The 26,704-nt window shown below is 45.6% G+C and overlaps 1 protein-coding gene across 2 annotated transcripts in view; it reads left to right on the top strand.

The window, feature by feature from the left end:
* ABTB2 (ankyrin repeat and BTB domain containing 2) overlaps positions 1 to 26,704 on the top strand; it is a 188,038-nt gene that overhangs the window by 116,632 nt on the left and 44,702 nt on the right. For both annotated transcript variants that reach the window (XM_057552604.1, XM_007181050.3), the window contains exon 2: positions 22,939 to 23,085. In XM_057552604.1, coding sequence (XP_057408587.1) covers positions 22,939 to 23,085 — 147 coding nt within the window. The remainder of the gene's footprint in view (positions 1 to 22,938; positions 23,086 to 26,704) is intronic.

Below are 26,704 nucleotides of genomic sequence, written 5' to 3' on the forward strand. Positions count from 1 at the left end.
AACACAGCTCGGGGATGCGCATGAGTCCTGAGATCCCAGATTTCAGTGGTGTGGAGCCATGACACGTGAGGACGTGTGATGGATGTAGGGGCCCCACCATGGGAAGGGAGCTAGGTTTACTGGTGTGGACACAGGACCAGGGCTGGAAGCTGCAACAAGACAGATTGGATTAAATAAGAATTTTCTAGCAGTTGGAGCTGCACGTGAGCTCTCTTAGGGCGAGTGAGTTCCTGGCCACTGGGACTGAGCCCTCAGGCAGCTACTCAGGGTATTGTGCAGGAGTGTCAAACATCAGGGACTGATCAGACAGTGCTGATATATGTACTGGGGGGTGTGGTGAATATTGATAACACAGTGGGAGCATATTAAATAAAGATGCCTGGGGAAGTGCAAAAAGGGTTTGAATCTGTGTGGTTTCTGTAGTCCTTTCCAGCCTTGGTTGTATAAATACAAGTCATGCTCTTCTGGATTTGGAAGGAGGAGATGCTGTTTGTATGTGTTTTAGTAAAGCCCTGGGACAGAGAAGTGATCTCCTGAAACTTAGTCTAGGAGGTTAAAAGATTTTGATGCTTTCTCGCCTCCACCATCTGGCTGGTAGCCTCAGGGTGGACAGTAAGATCTCCGAGGTGACATTGCTTCAGCCTTGGAGTAATTTGGGGCATGCTGACTGGTCGGTGACTCGAGTAAATGAGGTTGATGCTGGGGAACAGGAGACCACTTTTCTCTGCACTCCACTCACCCCGGCCTCCCACCTGCAAGCCACGACCCCTCACACATGCATGAGCTGCAAAGCAGAACTGACGGAGCTAAACTGGGGGCCGCCGGGGGCCCCGGAGGCAGGAGAAACACCCCACAGAAAGATAAGGTTAATCTGCTGAAGGCAGGAGTGAGAACGTCGGGCTTGTGTTGTGGGCAGCAGCCTCTGCGTGTAAGGATGATTATGGGGGATGCGCACGGGGCAGGGGTGCTGCAAATGAAGTGAGGAAAAGCTGAGAGCAACAGAGGGTGTCAGAGAGGCAGTTCATCCCCCCTATTAGTTATGCCGCTCAAATCCAACAGAGATCCAGCCCAGCTGGCTTGAGAGGACGTCCACGGTTCTGCCTCTTTTCTGGCCTGTGGCTGACACAGCCTTAATCGAGGAGGGGCTGGAGGAGGGAGTCCTGCCCAAACAGGCTGATTCACTATTTCCACTGGGTCCGCGCTGTCTTGGTGGGCAGATCACACGCCAGCCTCGTAAACTCACTCTCCACTTGTCTATGTGACGTTTATAGTCCCACGGGGAGCTGGCTTTTTAATGAGCCTAATTTGAGGCTCTAAGTAGGAGTCTGTAAAACAAACAGGGAGGGACTCCGGCCAAAGCCCAAAGTCGCCGTTGAAGCACACAGGGTCACATCCAGGTCTGCAGACGGGCCAGGACTCTGTGCGCCCAGGGCAGCGGGAGAAGCTGCTCCCCAATGACAGGCCTCTCTTCCCAGGCAGGTGCTGCAGAAACCCCTGGAGCCTTGGCAAGAGCCCTTCCCATTTTGGTTCTGCGTGGAAAGCACAGGAGGGTCCTGGCTTTGCTGATTGAAGGAAAGGAACGGGCCTGTGTGCAAATCCAGGGCTGGTTGTCAGTGGATCAGACGGCCTGCGTGCTCCCTGGCTAGATGACAGCCCCACAGCCAGCCCTCTGAGGCCTCCAGGAGCGAGAATCTGTAACCCAAAGACACCTGTGAGGAAATGCCCCATCTTCCTGTGGCTTCAGTTCATTTTTTTGAGACCTGGTTTTCAAAATCAGAATGAGATGGAGGTGCTGGTGTCTGTCATGAGGCCCTGTCCGGGTCACCTCTCTCTAGCAGGTCCTGGTTGGGAGAGCAGGGGCCTCACCTCCCTGGTGGATGCTCAGGGCTCACTTCCAGAGCTAGGACAACGAGCAGGGGTCCCTTCGGTGCTAGAGCGCTGGGGTTCGATGTGACTCAGAGGCCACTGCCCACTGTGAAGTCATACTGGGGGACCCTCCTGAGTCACCCAAAATAACAGTGCTAGGTACTGTGAGCCTTTAGAATGGAGTGTGCTGCAGCCATTGAAAGTGATGATGAGAAACAATATTTGGGGCCATGGAAAGCTATCTGTGAAATATTAAGTGAAAAAGGCGGTCATTACAGTATTAATTTCTTAAAATTAAAAGTATGCATGTGAGACAGTTACAGAAAGACAGAGAAGATGAAAAGGCAGAGGGCTATGTACCAGATGAAGGAACAAGAAAAAACCCCAGAAAAACAACTAAATGAAGTGGAGATAGGCAACCTTCCAGAAAAAGAATTCAGAATAATGATAGTGAAGATGATCCAGGACCTCGGAATAAGAATGGAGGCAAAGATTGAGAAGATGCAAGAAATGATTAACAAAGACCTAGAAGAATTAAAGAACAAACAAACAGAGATGACCAATACAATAACTGAAATGAAAACTACACTAGAAGGAATCAATAGCAGAATAACTGAGGCAGAAGAACGGATAAGTGACCTGGAAGACAGAATGGTGGAATTCACTGCTGCAGAACAGACTAAAGAAAAAAGAATAAAAAGAAATGAAGACAGCCTAAGAGACCTCTGGGACAACATTAAACGCAACAACATTCGCATTATAGGGGTCCCAGAAGGAGAAGAGAGAGAGAAAGGACCAGAGAAAATATTTGAAGAGATTATAATCGAAAACTTCCCTAACATGGGAAAGGAAATAGCCACCCAAGTCCAGGAAGCGCAGAGAGTCCCATACAGAATAAACCCAAGGAGAAACACGCCGAGACACATAGTAATCAAAGTGGCAAAAATTAAAGACAAAGAAAAATTATTGAAAGCAGCAAGGGAAAAACGACAAATAACATACAAGGGAACCCCCATAAGGTTAACAGCTGATTTCTCAGCAGAAACTCTGCAAGCCAGAAGGGAGTGGCATGAAATACTTAAAGTGATGAAAGGGAAGAACCTACAACCAAGATTACTCTACCCAGCAAGGATCTCATTTAGATTTGATGGAGAAATCAAAAGCTTTACAGACAAGCAAAAGCTAAGAGAATTCAGCACCACCAAACCAGCTCTACAACAAATGCTAAAGGAACTTCTCTAAGTGGGAAACACAAGAGAAGAAAAGGACCTACAAAAACAAACCCAAAACAATTAAGAAAATGGTCATAGGAACATACATATCGATAATTACCTTAAACGTGAATGGATTAAATGCCCCAACCAAAAGACATAGAGTGGCTGAATGGATACAAAAACAAGACCCATATATATGCTGTCTACAAGAGACCCACTTCAGACCTAGGGACACATACAGACTGAAAGTGAGGGGATGGAAAAAGATATTCCATGCAAATGGAAATCAAAAGAAAGCTGGAGTAGCTATACTCATATCAGATAAAATAGACTTTAAAATAAAGAATGTTACAAGAGACAAGGAAGGACACTACATAATGATCCAGGGATCAATCCAAGAAGAAGATATAACAATTATAAATATATATGCACCCAACATAGGAGCACCTCAATACATAAGGCAACTGCTAACAGCTATAAAAGAGGAAATCGACAGTAACACAATAATAGTGGGGGACTTTAACACCTCACTTACACCAATGGACAGATCATCCAAAATGAAAATAAATAAGGAAACAGAAGCTTTAAATGACACAATAGACCAGATAGATTTAATTGATATATATAGGACATTCCATCCAAAAACGGCAGATTACACGTTCTTCTCAAGTGCGCACGGAACATTCTCCAGGATAGATCACATCTTGGGTCACAAATCAAGCCTCAGTAAATTTAAGAAAATTGAAATCATATCAAGCATCTTTTCTGACCACAACGCTATGAGATTAGAAATGAATTACAGGGAAAAAAACGTAAAAAAGACAAACACATGGAGGCTAAACAATACGTTACTAAATAACCAAGAGATCACTGAAGAAATCAAACAGGAAATAAAAAAATACCTAGAGACAAATGACAATGAAAACACGACGACCCAAAACCTATGGGATGCAGCAAAAGCGGTTCTAAGAGGGAAGTTTATAGCTATACAAGCCTACCTAAAGAAACAAGAAAAATCTCAAGTAAACAATCTAACTTTACACCTAAAGAAACTAGAGAAAGAAGAACAAACAAAACCCAAAGTTAGCAGAAGGAAAGAAATCATAAAGATCAGAGCAGAAATAAATGAAATAGAAACAAAGAAAACAATAGCAAAGATCAATAAAACTAAAAGTTGGTTCTTTGAGAAGATAAACAAAATTGATAAGCCATTAGCCAGACTCATCAAGAAAAAGAGGGAGAGGACTCAAATCAATAAAATCAGAAATGAAAAAGGAGAAGTTACAACAGACACCGCAGAAATACAAAACATCCTAAGAGACTACTACAAGCAACTTTATGCCAATAAAATGGACAACCTGGAAGAAATGGACAAATTCTTAGAAAGGTATAACCTTCCAAGACTGAATCAGGAAGAAACAGAAAATATCAACAGACCAATCACAAGTAATGAAATTGAAACTGTGATTAAAAATCTTCCAACAAACAAAAGTCCAGGACCAGATGGCTTCACAGGTGAATTCTATCAAACATTTAGAGAAGAGCTAACACCCATCCTTCTCAAACTCTTCCAAAAAATTGCAGAGGAAGGAACTCTCCCAAACTCATTCTATGAGGCCACCATCACCCTGATACCAAAACCAGACAAAGACACTACAAAAAAAGAAAATTACAGACCAATATCACTGATGAATATAGATGCAAAAATCCTCAACAAAATACTAGCAAACAGAATCCAACAACACATTAAAAGGATCATACACCACGATCAAGTGGGATTTATCCCAGGGATGCAAGGATTCTTCAATATACGCAAATCAATCAATGTGATACACCATATTAACAAATTGAAGAATAAAAACCATATGATCATCTCAATAGATGCAGAAAAAGCTTTTGACAAAATTCAACACCCATTTATGATAAAAACTCTCCAGAAAGTGGGCATAGAGGGAACCTACCTCAACATAATAAAGGCCATATATGACAAACCCACAGCAAACATCATTCTCAATGGTGAAAAACTGAAAGCATTTCCTCTAAGATCAGGAACGAGACAAGGATGTCCACTCTCACCACTATTATTCAACATAGTTCTGGAAGTCCTAGCCACGGCAATCAGAGAAGAAAAAGAAATAAAAGGAATACAAATTGGAAAAGAAGAAGTAAAACTGTCACTGTTTGCGGATGACATGATACTATACATAGAGAATCCTAAAACTGCCACCAGAAAACTGCTAGAGCTAATTAATGAATATGGTAAAGTTGCAGGTTACAAAATTAATGCACAGAAATCTCTTGCATTCCTATACACTAATGATGAAAAATCTGAAAGAGAAATTATGGAAACACTCCCATTTACCATTGCAACAAAAAGAATAAAATACCTAGGAATAAACCTACCTAAGGAGACAAAAGACCTGTATGCAGAAAACTATAAGACACTGATGAAAGAAATTAAAGATGATACCAACAGATGGAGAGACATACCATGTTCTTGGATTGGAAGAATCAACATTTTGAAAATGAGTATACTACCCAAAGCAATCTACAGATTCAATGCAATCCCTATCAAATTACCAATGGCATTTTTTACGGAGCTAGAACAAATCATCTTAAAATTTGTATGGAGACACAAAAGACCCCGAATAGCCAAAGCAGTCTTGAGGCAAAAAAATGGAGCTGGAGGAATCAGACTCCCTGACTTCAGACTATACTACAAAGCTACAGTAATCAAGACAATATGGTACTGGCACAAAAACAGAAACATAGATCAATGGAACAAGATAGAAAGCCCAGAGATTAACCCACGCACCTATGGTCAACTAATCTATGACAAAGGAGGCAAAGATATACAATGGAGAAAAGACAGTCTCTTCAATAAGTGGTGCTGGGAAAACTGGACAGCCACATGTAAAAGAATGAAATTAGAATACTCCCTAACACCATACACAAAAATAAACTCAAAATGGATTAGAGACCTAAATATAAGACTGGACACTATAAAACTCTTAGAGGAAAACATAGGAAGAACACTCTTTGACATAAATCACAGCAAGATCTTTTTCGATCCACCTCCTAGAGTAATGGAAATAAAAACAAAAATAAACAAGTGGGACCTAATGAAACTTCAAAGCTTTTGCACAGCAAAGGAAACCATAAACAAGACGAAAAGACAACCCTCAGAATGGGAGAAAATATTTGCAAATGAATCAACGGACAAAGGATTAATCTCCAAAATATATAAACAGCTCATTCAGCTCAATATCAAAGAAACAAACACCCCAATCCAAAAATGGGCAGAAGACCTAAATAGACATTTCTCCAAAGAAGACATACAGACGGCCACGAAGCACATGAAAAGATGCTCAACATCACTAATTATTAGAGAAATGCAAATCAAAACTACAATGAGGTATCACCTCACTCCTGTTAGAATGGGCATCATCAGAAAATCTACAAACAACAAATGCTGGAGAGGGTGTGGAGAAAAGGGAACCCTCTTGCACTGTTGGTGGGAATGTAAATTGATACAGCCACTATGGAGAACAATATGGAGGTTCCTTAAAAAACTAAAAATAGAATTACCATATGACCCAGCAATCCCACTACTGGGCATATACCCAGAGAAAACCGTAATTCAAAAAGACACGTGCACCCGAATGTTCATTGCAGCACTATTTACAATAGCCAGGTCATGGAAGCAACCTAAATGCCCATCAACAGACGAATGGATAAAGAAGTTGTGGTACATATATACGATGGAATATTATTCAGCCATAAAAAGGAATGAAATTGAGTCATTTGTTGAGACATGGATGGATCTAGAGACTGTCATACAGAGTGAAGTAAGTCAGAAAGAGAAAAACAAATATTGTATGTTAATGCATGTATGTGGAACGTAGAAAAATGGTACAGATGAGCCAGTTTGCAGGGCAGAAGTTGAGACACAGATGTAGAGAATGGACATATGGACACCAAGGGGGGAAAACTGCGATGAGGTGGGGATGGTGATGTGCTGAATTGGGCGATTGGGATTGACATGTATACACTGATGTGTATAAAACTGATGCCTAATAAGAACCTGCAGTATAAAAAAACAAACAAAACAACTAATACTAAACTTTCATTGGGTTATTTGTATGGAAATATGTTAATATAAATGTTTCAGACATTACATGAAATTTCTAAAAATCTTATATTTGTATTTGTATGGAAATATGTATGGAAATATGTTAATATAAATGTTTCAGACATTACATGAAATTTCTAAAAATCTTATATTTGTATTTGTATGGAAATATGTATGGAAATATGTTAATATAAATGTTTCAGACATTACATGAAATTTCTAAAAATCAAAAAAAAAAAAAAAAAAAAAAGTATGCATGTGAGAAAAAAGAAAGTACACACGCACACTCCAAAGCAGAGGTGCATATTGAAAAGTCTGAAAGGATATTAAACTGTAATGTCAATGATGATTATCTCAGGGCAGTAAAATTACTGTTTTTATTCTCTTCTTTTCGCCTATCTGCATTTTTTAAATGCAAATAAACTGTGAGTGGCGTTCTGCAGGCACTCACCCAGCAGAAGCCAAATGGTCTACCCGGAAGATTTCCCCCGTGAAGGGAGCTTCCAGCCCTTATGTTGAGCAAAATGAGGGCTGGAGTTGCTGCAGCCACCCCAGGCCCTTGGGGAACTTGGCCTTGTGGGCCAGAGCCGCCCTGTTCTCAGCAGAGTCTGAGTGCAGCATGTCCACAGCCAGCGCCACACAGAGGAGCCTGGGAGCACGCATTTTTAGCATCCATAGAGACGCAGGGCCCCAGGAGCGGGGAGACGGCTTTATCATCAGACTCTCCATATGATTTCATTTGAACAAAGGGTTCCATGGTTTAAAAGTTTTTTTGCGAACTAGTGATTTACAGAAACCATCTTGTATTAGAGAAATCACTTCATCTGCAAGTCAAAAAAACCTGCCTGTGGTGGTCTGAACTGTGACCCTCCAAAATTCATAGGTTGACATCCTGACCCCCAGCACATCAGAATGTGACTGTATTTGGAAATAGAGTCTTTTAAGAGGTAACTAAGGTAAAATGAAGTCCCATGAATGGGCCCGAATCCAATCTGACTGGTGTTCTTGTAAGAAGAAGTGATCAGGACACAGACACATGAGGGAAGACCATGTGAAGACCCAGGGAGAAGACAGCTGTCTACAAGCCTAGGAGAGAGGCCTCAGAAGAAGAAAGCAACCCTGCCCACACCTTGATCTCAGACTTCTAGCCTCCAGAATTGCGAGAAAACAAATTTATGTTGTTTAAGCTGCCCTCCCTGTGATATTTTTTCCTATAACAAGAAGTTCGGGGATCGGCAGTTCCTGGTGGTGGTTAGCTGCTCGGTGAGACGGTCAGAGACCCAGGCTGTTTCTACTTTCTGCTCTGCCATCCTCAGCATGTTGGCTCTGATCTTGCCCTTGTCCCCTCCTGCAGCTCCTCCCCCTGCACGGCAGCCCCAGGGTGCTGCTCCAGCTTTGGCAGCAGGCGGCCTGTCTCCTGCTGGCATAATGGCTGCTGCTGTACCTTCTTCAGACAGTGTGTCACATTCGAGGCAGGAAGAAGCGCAAAGACCCTGCCAGCTGGACAGCCTGTCCCTTTAGATCAGGAAAAGCAACATTTTCCAAAACCCCTGAAGTCTTGAATTTATGTCTCATGTCAAGACCATGTTGTACAGCTGTAAGGGAGTCTGGGAAGGGGCCCCCCAGGGCTCATACTGCAAGTCATTCCAGGCAGAATCAGGGTTCTGTTAGCCAGGGAGGAGAAGGACGGCACTGGATAGGTCGCTGGGAACAGCGACACAGTTTCAAGCATCCAGCGGCTGGATGTTTTCATACACCTTTGCAGGGAAAGATCGTGGTGTCCTGGAAGTAACACAGTGAGGTTTGGGATGTCCCCATCCTGAGAATGAACATTCTACAGGGACCTCCTTCCTATGAATGAGCTTCTTTCCCTGCACCTCCTCAACCTACTCCCATGTTCCGTGACGTTGCTCAGCCGTGAGATGACCGGGGAGTGTTTGCTACTCATAAGGTCTGTACGGTCCCTTTGGGGTTCTTGGAGCAGGGAGGGGCGGCTTTGTGAAACATTCTGTTATTTTTCCTCCCTTGCTGGACGACAGCACATAGCAAAAGCCCTCTCTTCAGACTCCTTCCAAGCTTCTGGTACCTACTGCAGACCCCTCCTCTAGCATTTATTATGGTACCCTTTAATTATCTGTCTACATATTTTTCCTGTCCTCTAGAGCCAGGGAACTGGATCTTACCTCTGTATTCCTAGCACCAAGCTCAGTGTGATTAATAGGCATATGATGAATATTTGAGTAAGTGAATGAGTGACAAGAACAGCACAGCGCTAAAATTCCCCGAGCCTACTTGGATACTTCTTCCATATTTGAAGCCATCAGTCAGCCTTGGGACAGAAGGTCCCATGGCCTTAGAGAATGTGTTCTCTGTCCATAGGATTTAACCGCCTGCAAACAACCCTTTCTGTGCAGGGGAATGGGGACGGGGTGGTACATGGGTATGTCCATATTTGCCATATATGAGTTATGAAGGGAGTGACTTAAACTCTGGGCTCTGGTGTCCCCAGCACACTTAGCATTGTGGGGTTTTTTTTCAGCCCAGATTTCAAGGCACGTGTTGAATTCTCCCATTCTCTGAATTGCCTTTTGGAGCCATAAAGATTGAGATTGAAATTTGCTGGAGCCATAAAGATTGAGATTGAAATTTGCTAACTGCTTTAAGTTGATCCGGGAACATCACCAATTTTAAAAGTAGTCAAACATGGTTTTCATTTATTTGGTCTTAAAAATGATCCCTTAATGAATTTTAGTTACGAAAAACGTAATCTGCTACCTCCGACTTTGATGTTTAAGTGCTTAGTGCAAAAGCTAAAAGGAATGAGCAGCTTTATTGAAATAAGAGCCCAAGCAGTGGCCCAGGTGGATTTTTAGACTATGAATTCCTTGGCAAAGAAGATGTCTTCAGCCAGCAGTGGGGCTGTCTAATCTCTAATCTCCTCTCCCATCCCTTTCCCACACAGCTACCGGATTTATCTGTCTGAATGTGCGTATGACCCTGTCATTCAATTGCTTAAACCCCTTCAATGAGTCCTCATTGCTCTCAGGACAGAGTCTCAGCCCCTTAGACTCCTGTGACTGGTGCCCTCCACCCTGGTCTCTCCCCTGGAGGCCTGTCACGCTCACCCATCACTCCGAGCTACCCCCTCTCCATCCCTCTGAGGGGCTCTGGATTAGTACAGGGGTCAGCAAGCATGGCCCTGGGGCCAAATCCCACCTGACACCTGTTTTCATATGGCCTACAAGCTAAAAATTAGTTTTACATTTTTAAATGGTTGAAAAAGTACTAAAAGACTAGTTTGTGGCACATGAAGGTGATATAAAATTCAAATCTGTGCCCATTTGTTTATGTATATGCACATTACGCTGGCAGAGTTGAGTAGTTGTGACAGACCTGCAAAACCAAAAATACTTACTCTCTGACCCTTTGCGGGAAAAGTTCGCCGATCTCGGCTTCGATCTCGGCTTCATAGTGGCTCCAAGGGTGGGTGGAGAGAGGGCAGTGATCTCCGTTAGCCACCTCCCAGGCTGCCCCAAATAAACACATAGTCTAAGTATGAATAATGTGCTGGCTCTACAAACACAGCTTCATGACAAGTCTCAGGGGGCCCCTCCCTGCCTATCGCTGCCCCAAAACCTCCCTATACAGGCCCTCCCTCTGCTTGGAAGACCCATCCAACCCCTTCACTAGACTGATATCTACTCTATGTCTCTTCCTCCAGGAAGCCTTCCTTGACTACTAGGCCTACATAGTCTGCTTAGAGACCCTCCTCTGGGCTCTCTGATCCGACTCCAGGTAGCCCTTTTCATTATGGACTTGGCTGGTATACTGTCTGCCCTCCTTCACTAGACGGCAAACATCAAGAGGGTAGAGACTATGTCCTGTTCACTTTTCTACCCCCAGAGCATAGCCACTTCTGGCAGATTATTAGGTCATCAGTAAACAGTTGTTGAAGAAATTAGTGGATGAATGCAGAATAAATGATCCGTCTGTGGTGAATAAAGCATGATTCTTTATCAGCACAGGCCTTTAGGAAAATAATGGGATAGGTTGGCCTAGGGTTCATCACTTCGGTCGAATAGAAATACTTTTATATGGTATCTGATGGCTTTATCCCAAAGCCATTGGCCCTGGGAATCCGTGTGGCCATTTATAAGATATTACCATTTATTACATGCTTACTATGTGTCAGGCATTTTACTAAATGCTTACTTACTTAACTTCTTTTAATTCTCAAATAATCATGTGAATTCGGAGCTATTATTAGGCATATTAGACAGATGAACAAATTGAGGCTCGGAGAGGTTAATTAACTAGTCCAAAGTCACATAGCTAATAAGATTCATAGCTGAGTTTTGAACCTTCTTCCCTCTGACTCATGCTCTTAAATCATCTGGAGGGTTTAATAGAGCCATTTGGAATGGGAACCAAAGCCGACTGAAGCAGGTTATATTTGTTAGAAGGACTGTAGCACAGTACATTTCTGACTAATGATGCATTCATGTTCTATTAATAAATATCTTGGCCATCTGCCCTGGACCTTGTGACATTTGCCTCTCTTTTTTTTAACCCCTAAGGAATGACTTGTGTGTATTACAGGTGCTCGGGCTCATTTATCCCTCTCCTTCCTCTGAGTTGACACTTGTAGCCTTCTCCCACTCCCCTCTCTCCCCTCTTTTTCCTGCCGGCAGCACTGCTCCCACTGGAGATGTAGCTCCGGGATCACTCCCGGGACGTGCTTTGCCCTCTCTCCCATTCCCGGGCCCACCGGTACCTCCCACCCCACCGCCAGCAGCACTGGTAGTGGCAAGCCTCTCTTTTCACACTTGGCGCAGCGTGAGGATTTCCCCCAGCTCTCCCTGTGCTCAATCCCAGCAAGTGGCAGCCTGTACCGACCGACTGAGAGTACTGGCGGTCCAGCCTGCCACGTGGCTGCATCATGATCACACAGGCTCAGCCCAGTGGGTACATGGCTGGACCAGAGGAAGTGCCCCCCCTCCCCTGCCCAGTCAGGTGGCCCCTGAGTCCCTACCATCTGGCCAGGTGAAGGGGCTGGCTCTCAGAGCGGCCGATTCTTGGAATGAGACTTGCAGACAAAAATCTCACCTCCTGCTTAGGAATATAGGACAGTTTCTGTCTGAGTTTCTTTCCCTTATCTTTTTTTTAAATTAATATTTATATAAAACAATCAAGTTTTCCTTCTATTTACTTTTTTTTCCTCCATGAGCTCACAACAGTTGTAACAATGGTTTTGTTTTTATTAAAATATATAGTTTCATTAGTTAATCAGTAGAAAGAAAGCATGAAGAATAATGGAGAAAAAAATCATCTAAAGTTCTCCCGTGCAGAAATAACTATCTTTTATGTTAGATGACCTCCATTCTGGGCTCTTTATAGGTAATTAGATCATAGTAATTTTTTTAAACGTTCTCTTGTTTTCTTACATAAAAATTTAATTTCAGGGCTTCCCTGGTGGCGCAGTGGTTGAGAGCCTGCCTGCTAATGCGGGAGACGCAGGTTCGGGCCCTGGCCTGGGAAGATCCCACATGCCGCGGAGCGGCTGGGCCCGTGAGCCACAGTTGCTGAGCCTGCGCGTCTGGAGCCTGTGCTCCGCAGCGGGAGAAGCCGCGATGGTGAGAGGCCTGCGCAGCGCGATGAAGAGTGGCCCCCACTTGCCGCAACTGGAGAAAGCCCTCGCACAGAAACGAAGACCCAACACAGCCAAAAATAAATTAATTAATTAATTAATTAATTTTAAAAAAAAATTTAATTTCAGTTAACTAACTTTCTAACATATTTGAAATTATGGCTATTCCTATGCTCAGAAGAAACATTCTATCACCTTCTTCTCCCTCTAAGTACATCTCCCCCACCACGTCCCCTGTTTCTCTTATAACAATCACTTTTTACATCACCAATAAATCATATTTGTAAAAAGTTTAAAAAGCATAGTAGTTCAAAACATTTTTATAGCCCTAGTGCAGAGAGAACCACTCTCACCTTGGTGGTTGTGTGCATGGGTTGGGGGAAGGGCTGATGTTTTAGGGTGATGACGGTGTGTGTTTATGTTTTAAATGTGTTGTTGCCTTTATACAAAAGTGGCTGGATGTTGTCCTTGGCTCACAGGAACTGGCGTGCTCCGCCACCATGGGTCAAGGACAGCATTTGACAAAGGACCATGGTCATGTGATGGATTTTTTTTTTTTTTTTTAAAGAGGTGGCAGTTCCAAGACTCATGCTTCCTGGGTCGCTCAAGTTCTTGATGTGTTACATCAATACTTTGGAGCGAGGCCACCCAGAATCTCTTAAAAAATATTCCAAACACAACAGAGATCTTTTTCCACAGGAAAAATCTCAGTGGTCCACGTGTGAGTTCTCCGCTCCATACCCCCCGATGTTGTGACGGTTGCCGGGTTTTCCAGAGTTCACCTTTAGGTTTAATTTCCTGAAATTGATCTGCTTGGTTACTGTGGCTTTATTTTATTCTCTCGCAAGGGGGAGAAATGGCAATGAACAGGCTGCGTTTCGCTAGGTCTTTTCTCACTTCAAAAGAATTAAGCAGCAGTCCATGATCTCTACTAGTTCTTTTACGGGCATATTCATCCTCCGGGTCTCTGATATGAACCTTAATTAAACAAATCACCAAAATGCCAGTGAGCCAGCATTCCTAGCGGAGTTCCTGGGCTCACCCGCACTGCTTTGTTGGGCTATTATTTTATGGTGGCCTCTCTCCCCATCTAAACCCTCACCCTGCTTGGAGCCCCTCTGAGAACTGAGTGAGCCAGCCCTGAGGTCAGAGGTGCTGCTACCAACTGGAGGGAAAAGAGGCAGCCCAAGGCCAGCTCCCCAAGCAGGACCCCCCCCACCCGCCCACTCCCCGCCAGAAGGCCCAAGACTGTCAAGGACTCCAGAGAGAGATGAATTCAGCCCAGTGTTCACCGTATATTTTTACCATATATTTTTTTTAAGAGAACTGGGGACGCTGGCAACACGCCTTTGATCTCGCTAGCCCTGGGTTCTCTGGCCCCTGGCTCCCTGGGCAGTCATAAATGTGCATTTTTATTTCGCAGTTTAATGGTAAGCTCCTGGCCCTCTGGGCCTCTCTTAAGCGGAAGACCACCTTCAGCCGGTGGAGTTCTGATAACTTAGAGTGAGGTGTTAACCAGAGCATGATTATGTTTGCTTTTAATTTCCTGAGCTTGAAGAAGAAGGGGAAGGGGCAGTGCTAATTGGTCTGGTGAGTGGTGATGGAAGTCTTCTGTCCCTGGGCTTGAATGGGCAGAGCCCCATGTGAGAGGCAGTGTGGACTCCCGGGATGGACGGGCTGGGTCTGAATCCCACCTCGGCCATTTTCTAGCTCTGTGACCTTCACCAAGTGACCCAGCCCATTTAAACCTCAGTGTCCCTCATTGGTAAATGGGGTTAGTAACAGTACTAGCTAATTGTAATGAGACCACTGGTAGGGTCTTCATGTGGGTTCAAAGGCTGGTTCATCCCACTCGTGGCGTAGAGTACTACTCAGTATGGGCTCGCCCATCTCCGTTCATTACTAACCCACGGTTAAAACCTGCTTCCCAAACTCAGTTTAGACCCCAGCTCTTCTCTCTTCCTGTCTCCTAACCTTTGCTCGTCACTTGAACTCTTGGGCCTCACAGTATGGTGATCTCATCTTTAGGTGGGTTCTGGCTGAGAATTACATGAGCTTTCAATTACTCTTGATGAATCATTTGTACAGGGATGATTGACGATTCATCAAGTCAAGCAAATTTCATTCCACTTCTAGGTTTTCCTCCTTATTTCCTTCATCTTCCCCTTGCTTCAACACCCATCCCCCAATCTCGTTGGACTTCGAATATCAGGGGAAATACCATTCAGTGAAGTGGGTTTTTTTTAGAATCAACTGTCCTTATACTCCATTTGGGTCTCTCTGGAAAATATTCCAGCTTTAACTCTTCAGCACTTTGTTTCAGTATGACTAATATGCAACAACCGGGCATTAAACGTACTATATATAAGATTCCAGATCAGAGAATGGAAACACTTTAAAAAAACTAAAAAGGATTGGATTATGTGGGCTATTTGGAAACTGTTCAGTGGGGCAATATAATTTTTATTTTCAGAAGCTTATGGATTGAACCCCACCCAAGCTTCCAGCTCCTAAGAAAAGTGGCAGAAGACGCCCTGCCAAGTTTCCTCTCAAGGGCAGTAAAAGAGTAATCCTCTGCATGCTGGGTTTCATTTTAAAGAAACAGGAGACAGGCAGTGGCCTTTGCTGTCTCCACAAATGAGCTTCCCTGAGCTGGGGGGGGCCAGTGAGTCTGGTGGGGCGTGTCGGGGGGGCAGGGGCAGGAGAAGATGCTAAGCACGCAGGCTTGCACAGGTCGCTGGGCCCACTGTAGTCACAGCACCCTGAAAAGAACATTTGCAAATCTGTGGAGAGCCCTGGGGATGGGAATGGGTTGTCAAGTTGGGGGTACAGTTATGTTACAGTCTTGATGGCCTTTTGATGACTGGTTAGAAAAACTGAACTGTAAATCTACCCAGTTTTCACAAAAAAAGGACATCTTTACATTTACAATTTTGTGTGTATTGTGTCTGTTGGGGGGCTGTTGTTATAACTTGGGGGAAATTAAATCACAGGAAATAATACTAACAGGGCCTATTTGTTTCCACAATTCAGAAGTTAAATAGTGGAATGAAAGTGGGGGGAAAGGTTTTAAGGGGTACACTTTAGTGCTAGAGTCCACAGAAGGGCCAGTTAGAGTGCAAGATCCCAGGGCTGGAGCAGACTTGAGAGGCCACCCAGTTGACCCCTGTGTCTTAGAAGAGAGTGAAATCCCCATCGACTTGGCCTTTGGGCTGAGCCCTGCTTCTGAAAAACCTTAGCACTGAAAATCTGGTTTGTCAACCCAGTGTGCAGTCCATTGGCTTCTGGCTTGTTACTTGCTTGCTTGGAGGAGCCAGCAACCTCTGCAAGCTGAAACCCAGGTCGAATTCCTGCTTGGCAGCCAGCAGGAAGGCGGGACTCCCAGTCTTCTGTGCACTGGGTTTCCCAGCTGACTCAATGGCACCCTCTCTGGGCACTGGTGGAGAAGCACCTGGGAAGGAGCCCAGGGCTGGAGCAGAGCCAAGTGACCAAACTCGGAAAACAGCCTGCAGAAACCAGGATCAGGTGTGCATAGTCTTCTTTTTTAATTTTTATTTTATTTTATTTGTTTATATTTGGCTGCATTGGGTCTTCGATGCTGCGCACGCGCTTTTCTCTAGTTGTGGCGAGTGGGGGCTACTCTTCGTTGCGGTGCACGGGCTTCTCATTGCGGTGGCTTCGCTTGTTGCGGAGCACAAGGCTGCAGTAGTTGTGGCTCGCAGGCTCAGTAGTTGTGGCTCGTGGGCTCTAGAGCACAGGCTCAGTAGTTGTGGCGCACAGGCTTAGCTGCTCCGCAGCATATGGGATCTTCCCGGACCAGGGCTTGAACCTGTGTCCCCTGCATAGGCAGGCGGATTCTTTTTTTTAGGAATTCCTTTATTTTATTTATTTATTTATTTATTTATTTATTTATTTATTTATTTATTTATTTATTTTTGGCTGTGTTGGGTCTTCGTTTCTGTGCAAGGGCTTTCTCTAGTTGCGGCGAGCGGGGGCCACTCTTAATCGCGGTGCGCGGGCCTCTCACTATCGCGGCCTCTCCCGTTGCGGAGCACAGGCTCCAGACGCGCAGGCTCAGTAGCTGTGGCTCACGGGCCTAGTTGCTCCGTGGCATGTGGGATCTTCCCAGACCAGGGCTCGAACCCGTGTCCCCTGCATTGGCAGGCAGATTCTCAACCACTGCGCCACCAGGGAAGCCCCAGGCAGGCGGATTCTTAACCACTGTGCCACCAGGGAAGCCCATAGTCTTCTTTTTTTGTTGTTGTTGTTTTGTTTGTTTTGTTTTGTTTCCTATTTATTTATTTATTTTTCAAAAACGTCTTTATTGGAGTATAAGTGCTTTACATTGTTGTGTTAGTTTCTGCAGTATAAAAAAGTGGATCAGCTATACATATACTTATATCCCCATATCCCCTCCCACCCTCCCTATCCCACCCCTCTAGGTGATCACAAAGCACCGAGCTGATCTCCCTGTGCTATGCGGCTGCTTCCCACTAGCTATCTATTTTACATTTGGTAGTGTATATATGTCAATGCCACTCTCTCACTTACTCCCAGCTTACCCTTCCCCCTCCCCATGTCCTCAAGTCCATTCTCTATGTCTGTGTCTTTATTCCTGTCCTGCCCCTAGGTTCATCAGAACCTTTTTTTTTCCTTTAGATTCCATATATATGTGTTAGCATACAGTATTTGTTTTTCTCTTTCTGACTTACTTCACTCCGTATGACAGACTCTAGGTCCATCCACCTCACTACAAATAACTCAATTTCGTTTCTTTTTATGGCTAAGTAATATTCCATTGTATATATGTGCTGCATCTTCTTTATCCATTCATCTGTCGATGGACACTTAGGTTGCTTCTATATCCTGGCTATTGTAAATAGAGCTGCAATGAACATTGTGGTACATGACTTTTTTTGAAATATGGTTTTCTCAAGGTATATGCCCAGTAGTGGGATTGCTGAGTCGTATGGTAGTTCTATTTTCAGTTTTTTAAGGAACTTCCATACTGTTCTCCATAGTGGCTGTATCAATTTACATTCCCACCAACAGTGCAGGAGTGTTCCCTTTTCTCCAGTGCATAGGCTTCTTAGCTCTGCTGATTTCTTGAGAAGTGCTAGGAATTTCCCTATTTACTGGCAGAATTATTTTCATCTCTAAGTATCATAAAAAGAAAGAAGAATATTATCTATTCTTATCTGTGAAAAGGTGTTTGAACCTCTTTATGAGGGCAGTGGGGAGTGAGGGCAGTGGGCAGTGGTTGAAGAGTTTAAAGCCAGAGTAAATAAGAGTGTGTGACCAGAGTAAGGGATTGTCAGGGATGGGGTGAGACGGAGGGAGGAGACGGGGAGGGGCTGTTGCAGTATCCAGTGAGGGAAGATGGTAGCCTGACCCGGCAATGACGGATTTTTGAGATACGAAGGTGATGAGAGCAGCAAGATTTGGTGGTTGATTGGATGTGTGGGGGGAGGAGGAAGAGAGTTGATAAGGATGACTCACCGATCTGTTCTTGGGCAACTGGGTGGATGTGGTGCTGTGCTCAGAGAAGGGACTGGAAGCTTTGGGGAATGAGGTAATGAGTTCCGAGATTCAAGGGTTGGGCAACCTGCTTGAGAAAAATTGAGTGACGGAAGATTGTGGTTCTGTGTGCAGATTGAGAAATGTAGAGGCTTCACGTACAGTCAAAGCACACTGGGGTGGAATGTTGTTTCCACAGAAATGCTGATTTTGTAGACGAGGGAGACAGAGGGTGCCTGGGTCATCATGCCTACTGCCTCCCTGCCTCACACTCGGGAGTTCATTTCACAGCAACGATATGAGTGACGCACGTGGGTTTTCTCTGTAACTTTTACAGAGTTCAGCAGGGATTGATTTGGGGTGTCCTTATTAATTAATAAAGGGATACAGGTTTCATTCCAGCATGCTTTTTTTTCCATCACGACTGAAATAAACAGTTTTTTTCTAAGGATTTTAGTAAACAGAGGGGGGAGGGGGGGTTGCTTTTCTTTTGTTTTTTTTTTTTTTGGAAATCCCTTTTTCCAGAATGACCTTGCCCTGGGCCCATTCCCTAAAGCTGGGAATTTTTGTGGGGCAAAGAGGGCACTGAAGTGTTGAGAGAACTTAAGGCAAGTGTTTGAAGAATTTCACATTGACATTTAAAAAAGGCTTTCTTTTTTTTTTTTTAATAAATTTATTTATTTATTTTTAGCTGCATTGGGTCTTCGTTGCGGTGTGCAGGCTTCTTATTGCAGTGGCTTCTCTTGTTCTGGAGCACGGGCTCTAGGCGTGTGTGCTTCGGTAGTCGTGGCACACGGGCTCAGTAGTTGTGGCTTGCAGGCTCTAGAGCGCAGACTCAGTAGTTGTGGCACACGGGCTTAGTTGCTTCGCGGCATGTGGGATCTTCCCGGACCAGGGCTCAAACCCGTGTCCCCTGCATTGCCAGGTGGATTCTTAACCACTGCGCCACCAGGGAAGTCCAAAAAAGGCTTTCTTAAGGGGCAGATTTGGAAGACAAGCTATGGAACTGCATTCTGGAAAGATCAGAGGGAATAAGAGAGATGGCCTTCAGTCTGTAGAGCTTTACGCGAGGCCTCCAGGGTTCCTTGGCAGGCAGTGCCTGGAGACACATTAAAAGAAAGTCGTATTTCTGGGTCTTTCTTTATATTTCCTCCTATCAGACCCCAGGCGCAAACAGAACAGAACCCCTTTTCTCTCAGATATCCTTGTGCTCTTTAACTAAAGGACAAGGGGGCCAAAGTTAGGACGTCATTTCATTTCAACAGCTTGAGAATCAAGAGGTTGAGATTTTAGCCCCAGTTCAGTTTCAGACCCTCAGTAACCTTGGGCAAGTCACTTAACTTTGGGGGCGGGACCCTTGGTTTTCTCATGTACAAGATGGGTGCAAACAGTACTTCATGAAGCCTTGGGAATTGCATGTGATCATGCATATAAAGTTATCGCAGTCCTGGCACATAGTGAGCACTCTTTAAAAGTCAGCAGTGGCTATTACGGATAATGACCTCCCTACCTCCATTGCCGGAAGAATAGATTACGTATTCCTCGGTGTTCGAAGTCTCTTAAAAGCAAAAGGTACTATGCAAAATCTGTGATGCTATCAATTACTATTATCAATAATAGGCTCATAATTACTTTTGCCACAGTATTAAATGAAAACCCCTTTGGGTGGGTGATGACTGGGAAAATGGGAACTATTATTAATGGAGCTGCAAGCTCTTGTTACTAGATCCATTGACATAATATTTCTCTCTGGGAATCCTTTGACAAATCAGCTGAATTTCCTATTCCCTTGCCCTAAGCGCTGTAAATTTGATCCACACGTCCCCAGCGTTGTTTCTGTGGATTAATAATGAAGAGAAGAGGAAGAGCAGGGCCTGAGTTAGACCCGTAGATGCGTAGAAACCCTCCCAAATATTTGGGCTGCCCATGGGTTTGAGCTTGTAGTTCGGGCTGGGGATGGGAGGGTTGTCTTTTGTTTCACTACTTGTTTTAATGCTCAGAGCCAGGTCTTCCTAATGCATTTGGGTTCTCAGCTGTCAGGGAGAGGTTCTGCTTTGGGGACAGGGCTGGGGGCAGGGGGAAGCTAGTCATGCCCTCCTCCGTCCACTGGAAACAGAGCTTTGGCTTTGAGGAAGTGCTTTGATGCCCTGCTTTGCCGAACCAGCGCCCAGATCGGGAGTCCGTTGCCGCTGCCATCCTGGAGGGGTCGGAGGGAGATTCAGAGCGGCAGGTCCCAGCCACACAGCAGGGCAGTGAGGCAGTGCTGGGGAGGGCAGGGAGGCTGGGTCAGGGGAGGGGCAGGCTAGGAGGGCAGGGCTGACCGGCAGCCGAACCTAGAGCGTGGCCAAAGAACGCTGCCAGGATCTGGGCAGCAGGAAGGCTGCCATGTGCGTTTGCCCCATAAAAGAGCACACGAGGCCCAGCACTGGGGCTTCCATGGGTGAACCAAGCAGGAATAACACTGAATCGGGACAGCCGTAGGTGAGCTTGGTGGTGTGTTCATTGAATCTGGGCTTACAGAGAGGTGAAACGTATACATTCCAGAGCCAGTCAGACCTGGATTTGAATCCTAGCTCTGCCACTTGGTAGAGCAAGTTATTGAAACTCTCTGCACATTCTCTAAAATGGAGACAGCAGTGCCCACCTTGTTCAAAGAATAAATGAGATAGTGTACCTAAAGCCTGCATTCCCAGCTCATAGGAAAAGTAATAGCAAGAGTACCCAAAGAGCACTTACTCTGAGCCACGCAGCAGTCCACACGTGGACATCTGACAACTCACGGCCACACCGTGAGCTAGGTAACTTTTGTTACCTGTAGTTAACACGTGAGGAATCTGAGGCACAGAGAAGTGAAGTAACTTGCCCAAGATCACACCGCTGGTTTAAGTGACAGAGCTAGAATCATGAACCCAAATGTTCCAGCTCCAAGGCCCTGTCTTAACCTCTCTGCTGCAGGACCTATGGCTGTTGTCATCCTTGTGACATTTCTGGGTACAGGATAGGGAAGTCTAGCCTGGATTTGGCCACATCCCAGGGGCTCTTCTGTTATCTCAAGGAATTTTAAGAGATTTTCCCAAAAGTGACTAAAATAAATTCCTGTGGGTATGTTGCTTTCAAAAAATAAAGTTCAAGGGGGTTGGACAAAGATGCCTTGATCAAAGAAGAAGCAGTTACCAAAAACTGGGAATCTTTGTGGCCACATGCTCCTAAGAACCAACATGTAATTTTAAGCCAGTCTGATTTTGCTTTTCTGGTGCTTTCTAAGAAGCCACACAGTGAGTTGGAGAAATTTACAGGCTGTCACCCTCTGGGATTGATTCTGACAGCTCTGCTCCTCTATTGTTGAAGTGTTAATGAAAAACGCTAATTGGCCTTGGCCAGTGGCTGGATGAGTCCCCTTCCTGGAGTGGGGAAAGCAACATCCTTTTCTCTGTGGTTTCTCCTAGTCCTATTCTTGGCTTGAAGAAGGAAGGGGGGGGGCAGCATGAGGAAGTGGGAGGACTCCAAGGGCGATGCCGCCCTTTGGGTGGGCAGGGTGAACGTTTCCATCTGCCGCCCCATCCACTGAGCTCCGTGAAGACAAAGCCAGGTCTCTTTGTCACCCCGGAATCCTAAAAGCAGCAGAATACCTGGGCCGAGTGAGGCACTCTGGATACTCAGCAAGTGAAGCAGGGAAGGAATGAATGAACGCTTATGTGGCCCACCAGCCTCTGGAGGCCAGTTCCTTGTGCAGCTCCAAGAAAGGATGGTCTCCCATTGCTTTAAACCACGTCTACAGGTGGGCCACCCTCATCCTGGCTCTTGCAGCACCGTCCGCAGTGAAAAGTCAGCTGTCCTAAGTGGAGCCTTGCGATTTGCCCACCACCTGCACTCGAGCAGACAGGGAGCAGAGCTGTGGCCTTTGAGCTTTGCTTCCATCCTCAGGTGACTTGTTGATAAAAGACATTTTCACATATTGACATATAGGGAAGTCATTCTGGCTTATCCATGAGTTACCTTGAATTTTATGCTAACTAAAATAGCCTGTTTGTGGCCTATCAAACATACATTGTACGTTGGCTTTAATTATTAAAGAAAAGGGCACATTGACCAGAAGTAAATAACGTCTAGGTTAAAAATAAAGATTAAATGCCTCCCTTCCTGGGATGCCAATGCTGGTCCTCTTTGGATGATAAGACTCCCTTCCCACACTTTGTTATAAAGCAGAAACTAACACACCATTGTAAAGCAATTATACTCCAATAAATTTGTTTTAAAAAAAAAAGACTCCCTTCCCAGGTGCTAAGGCATACCGACTTGCTATGTACGTGCTGGTCTGTTCTTTTTTTTTTTTTTTCAAACCTTGAAGAAATGTAACCCAGACTTGTTTAATATTCTTTGTTCTGACAAGATATAAAACTGTGCCGAAAACCCTGCTTCTCCAGAGAGGTTTCTCAGAGTAACCTGGACAGTGGGCTTCTGGGCTAGTCCTCAGTTTGGCTCAAATAAAACTCTTTCCTATTCTTACTATTGATTGTTTATTGATTATTTTCATTGACACTGTCCACCTTGTTTCCCCACAGGTGTCCTCTCCCTCCCTGCGTACTTCAGTCCCTACAACGGCGGGTCCCTGGGCCACGACGAGCGCGCCAATGCCTATGCCCAGCTGGAGCTCCGGACCCTGGAGCAGTCCCTCTTGGCCACCTGCGTGGGGAGCATCTCGGAGCTGAGTAAGTGGGGCACCCACAGTCCGCTGGCTCCAAGGGAGAGGCGGGGAAGAGCCCACCTTCTGGGTCCTGGCTTCCTCCTCCTCCTCCTCCACGCTTCTTGCCTTCTCTGAAAGCCAGAGGTTGCACACTGGTGGCCCACAGACATGTGTGCTTTAGTTGGCAGGTGCATTTAATCACATCCAAATTTGGATCTCTCGTTTCTCTAGAGAAAGCAGACGATCTGGCACTGCAGTGCCCTATTCCTGCATAGCAGCGATCAGTGGGAGCTGAGTGGCAGCTAAGGGGACAGGAGGCATTCCCTACATTGCCAAATACTTCGGTCTCTCGTAGCTGGCCTGTCTCATTTATTTATTTTACCTGCCTGGCCCCAAGGGCTCTGAATTTACAACCAGTATTTGAAAGAAAGCACCTCCCGAAACCTCATCACAGAAAAAGAAAGGAAAAAGCGGAGCTTCTCTGGCTGAAGGAGGACCTGGTCAGTGACCTCAGCCCTGCGGTGCCGTGGGCATCTCCCAGGACCTCAGGGCTCTCTGGAACACAGCGGGAAACCCCTGGGTCTAGGTCATTGCTGTTTGACAGGTGTTTCAGAAGATCGTGTTAGGAGGCATGAGATCCCCGTGTCTCCCGATCTCTCCCTCTCATTATCCCAATTATTTGAGAAATCAAACTGCATGCTCCTCCTGGGGTCATGAGACCACCCAGCGGAGGGTGGGGACATGTGCCAAGGGTCGTATAGCGCACAGTGTGGAAACAGATGGAGTTTCAGTCTGCTCCAGCCTTTTCCGCTTGTGATTTCTTTGAGGTTTCTGGCCCCTGAATAGTGAATGGCAAGCCGTTCTGTTTCTTTAGGACACAGCTTCCTCGCTTCCTCCCCCCACCCCCCCATCTTCCTTCCCTTCCCAGGACAGGAAGTGAAGGTGCCTGGTTCAGGGTCACAGAGCAGATTGGTGATAATGCTAGGACAGAAAGCAGCACTTTGAGCTCTCTGTCTCCTAGGAGCATTCCAGCATGGCCACCTGGGTCCCCTGCCTCTTGAGGACCCTGCAGGAAGTGGGCTTGGGTGTATGGCTTGATCCCCACCCCCGGGGAATGTCTCCTGGACAGTGGGCTGTCTTTGGGGCTATGCGCAGTCTGTTTGGTGAACTCTCCTGGCCTGAGGACAGTGAGGGACACACTTAGGCCTCAGTCCACTGGAGAACACCTTGATTTTGTTTTGCATTTTGAACATTAAGTGAGCACTTACTGTGTGCAGGACACTGTATGAAGTGCCTTCATCACGTGATCTCATTTACTGTGCAAAACGGCTCAGCAAGGTATGTCCTGATAAGGGAACTGAAGCTTAGAGAGGAAAAGTCATTTTCCCCAAGTCAGGTTGCAAATAAGAATCAGAAAGGGGGCTTGACTCCTGCTGTGTCTGACTTTAGCAAAGCTGTAAATTACTTAGGGCTGTGGGCTTCGTAGACGTGACTAGCAGCCCAGCCACCAGCATCTCAGGGCAGCTGAGGTCAAGATTGGAATCTGGGGACTTCGCTGCTGGCACAGTGGTTAAGAATCCACCTGCCAATGCAGGGGACACGGGTTCGAGCCCTGGTCCAGGAAGATCCCACATGTCACGGAGCAACTAAACCCATGCGCCACAACTACTGAGCCTGTGCTCTAGAGCCCGCGAGCCACAACTATTGAGCCCATGCACCTAGAGCCCGTGCTCCACAACAAGAGAAGCCACTGCAATGAGAAGCCCGCGCACTGCAACGAAGAGTAGCCCCCGTTCGCCGCAGCTAGAGAAAGCCCGTATGCAGCAACGAAGACCCATTGCAGCCATACATACATACATACATACATACATAAATAAGATCGGAATCTGATCTTGACTTTTATCATAGAGCCTTTTGTTGTAGTGGTCTCTGTGCCCATTACAATCCACAGTCAGGCACAAGGCGAGCATTCAGAAACTTCCCTCAGGGGAAGGGCTTGTCCTTACCATTCAGCCCAGGGACCAAGTCCAATCAGTTCTACCTTCTAAAACTATCCCAAGTTTAAGTTTGCCCCTCTCACCACTTCCAGGGCTACCAACTCGGGCCAAACCAGGGATATTTAAAACCCAAATTGTATTATGTCACTCATCTACTCAATATCCTCTCAATTACCCCGATGGCTTCCCAACACACTCAGTGAAGTCCGGGATTGGACATATGATCTGCCTTCCTCGTCTCCTATTCTTCTCTTGTTGACTGTGCTCCAGCCACCCTGGCCTCCTGGCTAAGATCCTCCCACCCCAGGGCCTTCGAACTAGCTGTTCCTCTGCCTGTGACCTTTTCCTCCAGTTGTCCAAATGTGGCACGTTCTTAAAGTCTCTGCCCAATAACACTTACTAGACAGGCCTTCCCTGAGCACCCTGCGGAGATTAAGGGTCCCACCCTCGTTCTCTGTCTCCCATCTTATGGCTTTGGTTTATTCAAAGCACTAATGGACACTTGGCATTTATTATATATTTACTTGTGAATAGTTGGTCATCTTTCTCACGTGATTAGAACTTCAGCTTCATGAGAATGGAGACTTTCTCTATTGTATCCCCTGGTGTACGTATCGCTAGTGATGAGAACAGAACCTGAGCTGTGTATTTGTGTGTGTGTGTGTGTGTGTGTGTGTGTGTGTGTGTAAGAATAAGTTCTCTATCGTCCAGTTTTTGCCTCCTAAAACCCACCTAGGATTGGTCCCCATCCTGGCTCAACCACTTTTCAGACCTTCTCAGAAGGGAAGAAGGATCCCCAGAGCATCTTTCACCGACAACCAAGCAGGCTGTATCATGCGCCAAGATGCCGGAGCTCCCTCGCTCTGAAACCAGGGTTTTTGCTAATCGTTGTGAAGGAGGGAGGAGGTGAAGGTGGAGGCAGATATTGCAGTTTTTCTCTTCAAGACTAAAGAGCTTAATGAGGCTAGTGATACTTGGCGCTAAGCACCTCGTACCTCAGAGTTTAGCCCGGCTTTAACACCCACTCTCTCCCTGCACCCGGCCAGGACCAGCCTGCCAGGTAGGTCAAGAAGTCTCATTCTTGTATCAGGTCCATCTGCATAGGGAGCTCGGGCACTTTTATTTTCCTCTGTCCCTCTCTACCTATGAGAAGATAAATGGAAGGGAATAAGAAATAAACAAAACACTTCTTTTTAAAGGGAGCCAGATGGTATGGGCCTCATTTTGGAGACAGTGCTGAATCCCAGGCCCTCCCCTTCTCTTTTTATTCGATGGCTCCTGATGCAGGTTGGACAGACCAGAGGGAAGCCATAGCACCTCTGCTCAGGGCTCTCGTGATTAACAAGCAGGGAGGGCTTGTTTCTCCATACTTGTGGGTGTTTCTGGGCTTCAGACTGAGGTTTCATCAAGTTTAGGATCAATTGATTCTCAAGTACAAGGACGTCTCAGAAGCAGCTCTGAGTGCCCAGCTGTACCAAACCAAGAGCACAGCCCCGTTGGGCCACAGCTTCTGAAACTCACTGTGGTAGCAGGTCAGGGATGGTATCCCCCCAGCTTTGTTGCAAACTGAAACTTTTATAAAATACAATAAAAAGGAACGTTTAGAAATATGAAATAAAGCACAGGTAAGATGCAAGCCATTTTATT

Source organism: Balaenoptera acutorostrata, chromosome 9 (assembly GCF_949987535.1).
Source record: "Balaenoptera acutorostrata chromosome 9, mBalAcu1.1, whole genome shotgun sequence".
NCBI lineage: Eukaryota > Metazoa > Chordata > Mammalia > Artiodactyla > Balaenopteridae > Balaenoptera > Balaenoptera acutorostrata.